General features: G+C 33.2%; 1 protein-coding gene across 2 annotated transcripts; it reads right to left on the bottom strand.

Moving 5' to 3' along the window:
- Nucleotides 1-2,776: 2,776 nt before the first annotated feature.
- On the bottom strand, nucleotides 2,777-8,980 carry LOC100801280 (telomere repeat-binding protein 5). 2 transcript variants are annotated; one of them, XM_003551429.5, is made up of 12 exons: nucleotides 8,612-8,980; nucleotides 7,793-7,876; nucleotides 6,814-6,981; nucleotides 6,439-6,713; nucleotides 5,886-6,262; nucleotides 5,537-5,707; nucleotides 5,363-5,425; nucleotides 5,195-5,274; nucleotides 4,551-4,786; nucleotides 4,092-4,406; nucleotides 3,941-4,004; nucleotides 2,777-3,335 (listed from the first exon to the last, which is right to left on the bottom strand). In XM_003551429.5, the coding sequence occupies exons 3-12, from the start codon at nucleotides 6,892-6,894 to the stop codon at nucleotides 3,186-3,188; spliced, it is 1,812 nt and encodes a 603-aa protein (XP_003551477.1). In that variant the 5' UTR covers nucleotides 6,895-6,981; nucleotides 7,793-7,876; nucleotides 8,612-8,980; the 3' UTR covers nucleotides 2,777-3,185. The 2 variants fall into 2 exon arrangements, with proteins under 2 accessions (XP_003551477.1, XP_006602594.1); XM_006602531.4 differs by having other exon boundaries at nucleotides 8,510-8,911.
- Nucleotides 8,981-10,393: the final 1,413 nt, after the last annotated feature.

Genomic DNA, 10,393 nt, shown 5'->3' with positions numbered 1-10,393 from the left:
ATGAAACTCAATCCGAAACAGGTTCCAAGCGTAAGATGATGACAAGTGTTAAATTTACCTCCATAATTGTTAAATATATCACCTTTTTATTCTTATGGTATCATTTTTCTCAAAACTAGCCGTCTGGAAACTACTTTACCAAACACGTTTTTTGAATAGTCCAAAAATTAGTGTTTGGAGTCCATTTATATGATAAAATACATTAAATTTCGGAAGTTTAAAATTTCAATACTTTTGAAAATTAATTTCTGAAGTTTACCAATGCCTTGAATATCTTATGCCGCCCCTAATTTAAGCAATGATCAAGATACGAGACTCCCATATTATATGATAATCTAACAAAGGCTTTATCTGCTTCCAATGCAAATGTATTCAGGAGGCATTACTGTCCAAATGCAGAAAGAGAAGACCATGTGTATGTGGAGAACGCATAGCATGTTTTCATAGATTATATTTATGGCTTATCAGGTGCTTTTGTGGTAAGAACTACGAAGGTTTGAAGGCCAAGAATGCACGTTGAGTTAAATGCAATAAATGTTTACTTCTCACATTTGGACGCTATTTTGGACTTGGTGCAGATGGAAAATAGTACAACACATAACTATGCATGCGCTAACGATACATCTTTTTTTGGTATATATAAATCGCTGGTATATTCATGACTTAAAAACCTGAGACTGTTAAGCTAAAACAACACTATGCGCCAGTTAATCCACGCTAATTTGGTGGTGTGGTAGTGAACTAGCGATACATGTAATTTGCCTACGAAGATAACTTAATCAACTTACATTCAATATACATGTTCAGCTGCAGAGATATGAAAGGAAGAGGTATTTGCAACAGTTGTATGTGGAGTTCAATTAATTCTACCACACTTTCAACACTTAAATATTTTGCTCGGATTTTCATTTCATCTTCCTTGTTGTTTTCCTTTTGCACAATACACAAACAATCAAAAAACAGCATCCACACCATACTCATAACAGACAGAAAAATTGCTGATTCTTTAATATAAACCTCATTATTCATTCCATAAATGTTTGAAAAGCAGTTTTAGGAAAGGGGTATTTTTGAGAGAAAATTAAAGCAAATAACGTAGAAAGGAGGTATATTTCCCCTTTTTTTTCAGTTTTACCCTTCACGCTTCTTCCATAGGATCTTACAAGACTCGAACATATGACTTTCAGGTTATTAGTGCAATGTTCAAATCAACTGAACTAATGAACCAATTATGTTATAAAGTAAATAATGTGACTATATATAATACTAAAATTTCTAATGTATATTTAATGCGCATGTAAATTTAAATAATAAATTTTGTGATAATTAATTTTGATATAAATCATACAAATTATTTAATTCGTATATTTTTTAAAAAATAAAAAATATTTATTATTACAAAATTTAATATATATTAAATTTTGTAATAGTAAAAAAAAAATTAATGCACAAATGAGTAATTTAACATATTAATAATTCAAAAAATAAAACTTTAAGGAATTAAAAAAAAACCAAAAAACCAATATAAATTTAAACAAAAAACCAAAAAACCAATATAAATTTAAAAAAAAAACAAAAAACCAATATAAATATATATTGGTTTTTTGGTTTTTTTTAATTCTTTAAAGTTTTATTTTTTTAATTATTAATATGTTAAGTTACTCATTTGTGCATTAATATTTTTTACTATTACAAAATTTAATATATATTAAATTTTGTAATAATAAATATTTTTTATTTTTTTTAAAATATACAGATTAAATAATTCGTATGATTTATATCAAAATTAATTGTCATAAAATTTATTATTTAAATTTACATTAGAAATTTTAATATTATGTATAGCAACATTATTTACTTTATATAATTGACTTATTAGCTTAGTTGATTAGAGCGTTATGCTAATTAATTGGTAACAAGAGACTTCTCCGGTAAGATCTTACGGAAGAAGCGTGAAGGACAAAATTGGAAATAAGGAGAAATGCTGGGTTGCACCTAGCAACACCCGCCTGATTATGTTAGTGGGACCTGTAAAGCCCAATTATTTGCTTATGTGGGCTAATTTTTCATTTGAGGAAGGGGCTGGTTGTAAATAACAAATGAGAGTAAAAGTTTGTTAGAAGAGAGAGAGAGAACAAATTTGTTATATAGAAAATTCAGATATGTTTTCTATTTTCAGTTTCAGCATAGCTTGGAGCCATAGGGATTTTCCTTGGCTAGGGTCATTTGCTCTTTCTGTATTCTCTTTTACTTCGGTGTTAATAATACACTTTCCCTTTGTTAATATATGAATTGTTCCTATCATAAGAACACCACCAGCTAGAAACGGGGTGAGAAACCCTTAGAACTATCATATACATCATCAACCTTGTAGACTTAGAGGTGCCTTATTTACATATGAATCAGGGAGCACATACAATAAGAAATATAGCCCTAAAAAATTGTAACAAGTTTTATATAGCTAAATTCGTTTTGCATGGTGCTAACACAAGTGAAAATGTATATGTTATTGGCAAAGAAATGAGGTTTTGAAAACTTGGGAGATTTGAACTTGTGAACTCTTTGCAGTTTTTTTCTACAAATAATCACTACGTTTTGCTCTTTCACTGTCCATTATTACCTATTAAGTGCTAACTAAGGCCAAAAAATAGTTGCATGTTCGACCACTTTGTAACTGTCAGTTATTGATACCATTGTACTAGTCTAACGACTTGGTGTTACTTCAAATGAACTGTATCATCGTATATGGGAAAGGAAACTATCATTGTAGCAACTGTAATCGAGAAGCTATACATCTATTTGCATAAGATTTTTATCTGTTCATATATGTATTCCTTTATGTCATTGTAATGGCTTGCAACAATGAAGATAACCAAGAAACAATTTCTAAGAGGTTTAACTACTATACATTATTCATTATTCTAATTTGCATATTGATAGCATGCTAGCAATCGACCACAAGGGATGGTATGAGTGACACCATATTCCTTTTAGGCCAAAACAATCATGTACAGACAACCAAACCATTATCAGGCTTAGGGAGGATAAATTATGGAATCACATGAGTATATTATGTAAACGTTTTATACTATCAACTTTTATCATAACTGCACTACTTCACTTTGGAAATCGTACTTCTGCAACAATGTACTTGTTCTTCTGTGTTCATCAATAGTTGAAATGGTTCACAGTGGTTTAAGTTGATGCTTACACTGTTGTTGAGACCAATAGGCATGAGCAGCTAAGACCCTATCCAGAAGCTCCTGAGGAACAGGTTCTCCCCTCCTTTGCTGAGGGGAGATTCTTGCAGTGTGCACTAATGTTTTCCACTTATCCTGTAGTATTCCCATAGTCACTAAAGAGTTGCCAAAATTCAAATATCGCATACTCTATGTTTTGGTGGAAGAACAATCCTAGCATTTCAAGAAGTTTTAAAAAGGAAAAGAATAATAAAATTCTGCAAGAAAGATTAGCAAAGTTGAAGGTACTAGAGAAGATACTTCATCGATGGAACTAGCTACTGTCCAATGTTATGTTATCTCTTCCACTATTTTGTAGAAAAAAAAAAACCTAGCTTTTGCAAAAGCAGTAAGGAGAGAACGTAATATGATTGCTAACAAGGCCTTATTTTGGATAAATTTCTCTATGAAGACTTGTAGGAGAATGAAATAAGAAGGTAAAATGCATTGAGCTTTTCCATAAGCTAAATGAAAAGAGCTTCTACAAAAGTTTAATGCATGAGTTGATTTTACCTTATGCAAATAGTTCAATTCATTTTACTTTATTAATTTGTTTTCTTACAAGTACTTATGAAAAAGTTTATCCAAACAAGACCTAAGAAAAAAACCTTTAATTAGACTTTCATAGAAATTATGATATTTTAGCTTCTTGTGGGAGATTTCACCCCAACAATGTATAGTGCATCACATGAATTGCTGACCTTCAAATCCACATAAGTTCGATGCTTTGCATGGTCAAAAGCACGTTGTTTGACATCACGCCACCTGCAACGCAAAAGTAATATTTAATGCTACTAAGTGTTTATCATTATCATTAACCAAAGCATAGAAGGCAAAATCTCATCAACAAACCTTCCAGTTCCAAGTTTTTCAACAGCCTGAACCAATGCTTCTACTTCTAGAACAGAGAATGGCCTTCTGATTCGGCGCTGTGCAAAGTCAGGATTCTCAGATTTGCGCCGGAATGGAACCACAGCTAATGTTTCCATGTTAATGGCAGGAACTGCCACCAGAGCCCGACACTTTGACATGTTATTGTTAGCTGAAGTATCTGCTAGAGAGGTGACCATATTAAGATCACCCTCAGCATAACTTTCAATTTTGATCATAGAACGTTCTTTGGATACATTATATGTTCCTTGTTGTAACGTTACAGATGTTGATTGCCTGTTTATTGAAGAGCATCAAATTAGTAACTGCTGATAGGATCACCAATAGTAATTCCATTCCATGGATGAAAGGGCCAAGAAAGATAGATATCACATAAAATTAAGTTAATGAAGTAATGCTTATGCTTGGTTGAAAGCTTACCTGGATAATTTTTGTCGCGAACTAGTGGTTGGATAACAAGGGTCATCATTGTATGAAGATGGAGATTGAGTATGTCTTGGCTCCAACATAAATCCCAATCTATGACGTTTGTCATCTTGAGATATCCCAGTTTGGATCAGAGTTTTGCTATCATCTCGGACTTTCTTTCCCTGAAGAAGGATGCCCACATGTAATTCATCTCCAAGTATAGCTGTCACAGCCTCCATTACTGTTCTCTGCAAATAATAATAAAAGAAAATAGACATAGTGAGCATGGGAAAAGGTACAATGGATAGCTAACTTTAGTTATTTATTATACTTACTTTATACATATGAAATCTATTTTCATTTGGTCTGAAGGCATAACATATTATTAGAGGTGGTTTGGTGTTAGGTTTAAGGCTCAGATTATGCCATAAAATTGTCCAAATGCCTCAGTTTCTTTTATGGTTAGCCTGCATTGCTTTAGTCACACGTGATGGATTTTTCTAAATACAAACATCCATGATCTGGATGTGAATGAGTCAAATTACTTATCCCTTGGTCTTTTAGTGAACTATCTCTCCAGGGATTGTGAGTTACACAAAAAATTATGTATAAATCATGTCACTACTGTGTCTCTTAGATAAAGCCTAATTACTTACTTTCAGTGAACCAATAGTTGCAGTTTCAGGTATATCAATAAAAAGCTCTGGGACTTTAAAGGATTTTATGCTGAGCTTCACTGCAAAGTGCCAAAGAAAATTGTGTCAGAAACCATATAACAGGCTTCACTGCAATATGTTGTAAATTCATTTCATTGATTTTCTTACCATTACAACCCCTGGACCCAAAATGTGCTTGTTGACCAACTATAGAGGATGATTCCTCAATTGCTGCATGTTATAAATTGGATCATTCAACCAAAACTATGTGCAAGCCTAAAAGGAAACATACATTACAAAGAAAAATATAAAGTAGGAAACTAAGCATCGTTGCATTTGTACCATGGTTTGTGCCATTAACCCTGATGGTGTCAGAAGAATCAAACATGCCTTGACATTGAGACCCCCTATCAGATGCAGAAGATGAGGTCTGATTGAAGAATTTCCTCTTCTTAAATGGATACATCCTTTGTAAACTTTCAAGCTCAGAAATGTCCCTACTATTGTTCTCATCTATGATGACACAATTTATGGAACTATCAATACTTATCCAGAATGTAAAATTTGGAAATTGATTGACAATAATGAATACATGCATCAATAGAGATTTATTGTTTCATAATTAAGAACTCTAGAAACTGGCTGTGAAACTTATCTGAATTGAAAATCAACTGCAAGTAAAGCTACATACCACTTATAAAAGGACTTGCATCCTTCAATTTTGGCGTATCTGGTGGTGCGCCAGATGTATTATTCTTGGAGTTCAGTTGTGTGCACCTATCTAATGTTTCATCATCATCTCTATTAACTAATTTCCTAGAAGTGAAACATTTGGGAAAAGAATCAAGAGGCTTGCGGCCCTCCAACGATGGCTTTTCCACATTATTAGCAGAACTACAATGTTTAGATACTCCGTGACCTGGTTCTATTAACCCATTAGAGCAGCCTTTAATGTGGATGGTTTTCCCATTTACACTTCTCCCTTTGATCCTTTCATCTTCCCTCTCAGGGACATTTTGTCCTTGGCCTTCAAGATGATTGTCAAGAAAAGATGAATCCCCCATGACTCTGGTGAAAGTTTCATAGAACATAATATAGGTGAGTCATGACAAGTTTACAAAGCCATTAAGCTAATGATGAACAACAATAACAAAATGCCTTATCCCACTATCAACGTTAAGTTGATCAAAGAATTAAAACCTTTTTGTTATCAACCAAATAGCCATTCAAATGTATGTATGTACCTATGGTTGTCATGTTTCCCTTGCATACTAGGGACAAAGACAGAGGCAATTTCACTGCAAGCTCCATGCTCAAACAGGGCCCCCTTAAATGACCTTTCATCCCCATGTTTGTCCTTTATGTTAGTACCAGACAAAGTGCGAGGATCTTTTGCAAGCACAACATTTTCAGGATTGGAACTCTCATTCTCCTGCAAAAAGTTTCCAGCTACACTAGCCAAGATTTCAAAAGCCTGTATCTGGCTGCTGTCAGGTTTCTTCCTGATTGTGCCCCTCCCCTAAACCATTTACTAGAATTATCAAGATGTTGAAACACTACATATAATACAAGTCACTAGGGAATGTCGGAAAAAGTGAAGAAAATAATCATTTGCTTACCCTAGCTGACCTTGAAGCTCTAGGAATGACAGGCACCTGATAGCCATTAAAACCATAGTTCAACCTCTTCTGCAACACCATATCTCAGATAATCACTCCTATAAGAAAAAGTCATTAGATAGAATCTAATCGACTTCCTTGAGGTTTGCAAACACCTAAGATTAGAACCTGCCAGCATAATTGAATTATAATCAATAGTTATAACAGTGGAATAGATTGATGAGTCTTAAGAGGCATCATTGTACCAAGCTGCATGTGCAAAATGTTTTAGGGGTTTAATTCATTTAGTCAAAAACTAGTTCCCATGCAAAGGTAAGCAAAATAACAATCTTCTTGCCATGCCTAATTAGTATGCTTGATTAAGAAAGTCAACAAGCAAGAAATTCTTTGCAATTGGTAAAATTCAGAAAACACTTTTACAAAGTAACCAGGATAAATGAAATTAAAAATAAAAGAAGACAATGAACAATTAGAAGGAACATTAAATAGATATTGAGTACCAATATCTACACCATAATTGAATAATTAATAGTAGGGCATCATATTCATGATAATATTATTAATGGTGTTCAGGTTTGCCACCAGTATGCGATCATTGTAGAGAATATTAGAGATTTTGTGAAGGGAGATTGGAGATTGAGCTTTGTTCACTCGTTGTGCGGGTTGTGCGGACTTTCTGGCGAAGTTGGGTCCTAATTCTGGTCCTTGGTTCAGAGTTAGTGGTTCCTCCTAGTGAGTTGCAGGGATTGTTGTCAGAAGATGCTATGCTTCTGCCTATCCCTAGAGTGTAGTGTTTCCTTTGTTCTTCTTTGTTTTGTTTATCTCCCAATGCCAAAAAATATTCATGATAATAACTCTTGTGGGAATGGATTATATGATAATGACATTAGCAGTTGTTGGAATCTTGAAGATCCTAGAGGAGGATAAGCTTCTGCCATTATAAAATGTCAATAAAGGAAAAAGATATTGAAACACTTACAGGTAAGTGGGCATTAGAAGAACCCTTCAACCCATGTTGAGGCCACTCTCTTCTGGTTTGAAAATCAAGCCGACAAATACCCCCCTTCAAAAAGAAAAGAAAATAAAAAAATCAAATACACATAAAAAGTAATAAGAAGGGGAAAACAAACAAAGCCAGCCTTGTCAGTTAATCTTCAAACACAAACAAACAAAAGCCAAAATTGCAACATGATGACTATAATTATCCATACACATTCTAATTGCACAATTAAAGATGACACCAACAACAAGCAAATAAAACAATGGACATCACCAGGAAAAGAATAATAGCATACAGCATATATTATCAGTTTACAGATAAGAAAATAAAACACTGGCCAAATGGATCTTGAGACCCCTTGTGACCGTTTTAAGGAGACAACTCCTGACAAGTTAATAAATTTATTACCACTATGCATGTATGAGAGAGAAAGAAAGAAAGAGAATGATCAAATTATAAAAAGAAAACAGAGAAAGAAAATGCAGTAAAAATAGGAATATACATAAAATGAAATGAATCAAGCACCAGGAAAGGAACCAAAAAGAACCCAGAAAAGAATTGGACAAGGGAGATTTGCAATGCAAATTCCCACACCAATAGAGGAAAAACAACACCATAAATGATGAAACTGACTCCATTGAAGAAGTGATGCACAACAGTACAATACCCACAAATAAAAATTAAAAATTAAAAAACCTTTCTTCTTGTGTTGAATTATGTTTGCACCAAAAAAATGAACACTTATTTTTGGTTGTCTGCAAGAAATTTGTTGATGAAAGGCAATCAAAAAATTCTCACCCAGAGACTTGGGCTATTGTCTGATAAAACAAAATCCTCCTGAAAACTACCCCAAGCCTGTGTTTGTTCTTAAACCCCTCACAACCCCGACTAACTGTTTGCAAACGTTTGACCACTCAATATCCTAGGAAGGGACTAGCCGATAACATGGTGTCAAATGACCGGCTACAGCAGGTTGTGTCAGCAAAAACCACTTGGATGCGACTGGTTCCTTCGTTTGGGGTGATCCACTCACTCCTCTCTCCATGTCACTTCTTTGCTTCCCACGTGGAAGACTCTCCACTCATTTGGGTTCCATCTTTTCTCATTCACATACTAAAACAACAAACAAAAATGATTGAACGAGTTTCAAAACCACGAGCCACTCCTTGTTCGATTTTTTTCAAACTCACTCTCTAAAATGTAGTAGAAACGTGATTAATTCTTTATTTATGTACTTTTTTTTCATTGGTAATGAAAAAACTGAGCTTATTTAATTTGAGTCAATGCGGGTTATCCCATGTTGGATTATGAGGGGAACTTAAACACATGTCAAAATAGTAATGATAAATAATTCATGTGTTTATTGTGTGAAAAGTTTTTATATTATCACTTAATTACAAATTATTACGTATAATAAGTTTACTTAATTTTATAATAATTATCTAATATTATGTATCTCATATCCATAAACACTAAATTTTCACTATGTTTGTGGTATTTCATTAGCAATGAAACAATTTTGGTAATTTGTTGCTATTTTAGTTTTCGTATTGTTGCAACGGAAGAACCACGAGTAATAAAATATAATGTTTTTTTATTATTGTATCATTGATTTATGAGTGAGACACAAAATTAAACCGTCCAAAAATTAAAATAAAAAAAATATATCTTTCTTTCTTTACTTCGGGTTCTCAACACAGAAGTTTTGATGTCAAAAGATAACTCTTCAAAAAAAAAAATGAAAGTAATTATGGTCAAACCGTTATATGATGAAAATAATAATTATGAAAATACATTTTTAGTCACAAAGGTTATCCTATGGGCATCCTTTCACGTTTGATAAATTTATAAGTTCATATTTTATTAATATATCAGCTCAAAATGTTTGCTTTGTTCATTTGCTTAATCTTTCCTATTTTATTTTCTAAAAGGGCAAGTCATTATTCTCTCTCTTCGAAGTGCTAGATTCACTAATTTTAGAAAGATTCTTGCACTATAAGAGGGGAAAGATTTTCTTTGATTAGATAAACATTAGAAATGTCCAAAATATTTCTTTCAAAATTCGTTGTCAATAAAAAAGAAGGACCTAAGACACAAATTAGAAAGAGAAACTGTGATAAAGCATTGGGTGGTGAAACATGAGAAGAGGAAAGTGAGTGAAGGAAAGAAGATCATGATAGCGAGACTCGGAGAGTGACCAGTCTCAGCCTAATGCTATGTTGTAACAAAGTATTAATTTGTCACGACAAAATTCAAAAGAGTGTGTCTGCGTTTCACGTTTTGTTTTTAAGTTGACAGCTTCTAATCGGCCAAGTAATTTCCTTCATTTGTGGCTTGCCACCACCAAAAACATTGGTGCTCCACTTTCTTTGCCTAAGTACACTTTGGTCCATTCCTCTCTCTTTTGTCAACCTTTCCCTTTCCATGTACTTTTCTTGTGTTAAAATTCCATTTTATAGTTTTATCTACTACTAATTTTGAAAATATAAGATGAATTAAATAATTAAAAAAAAACACGAGTTCAATCCTTCTACTAACAAAAATTAATATTTTAACATATTAATATTTATCGATCAAATA

The sequence above is a fragment of the Glycine max genome, chromosome 18, assembly GCF_000004515.6.
Source record: "Glycine max cultivar Williams 82 chromosome 18, Glycine_max_v4.0, whole genome shotgun sequence".
In the NCBI taxonomy this organism is placed as follows: domain Eukaryota; kingdom Viridiplantae; phylum Streptophyta; class Magnoliopsida; order Fabales; family Fabaceae; genus Glycine; species Glycine max.
Note: the sequence above shows the minus strand (reverse complement) of the source record. Positions and strands in the feature narration are given on the sequence as shown.

Coding starts and splice junctions, on each gene's coding strand:
- LOC100801280 (XM_003551429.5), bottom strand. CDS start 6,894: ATGGTGTTGCAGAAGAGGTTGAACTATGGTTTTAATGGCTATCAGGTG. Junction 4,407..4,550: donor TCGCGACAAAAATTATCCAG/GTAAGCTTTCAA, acceptor TTCAATAAACAG/GCAATCAACATCTGTAACGT. Junction 4,005..4,091: donor GAAAAACTTGGAACTGGAAG/GTTTGTTGATGA, acceptor TTTGCGTTGCAG/GTGGCGTGATGTCAAACAAC.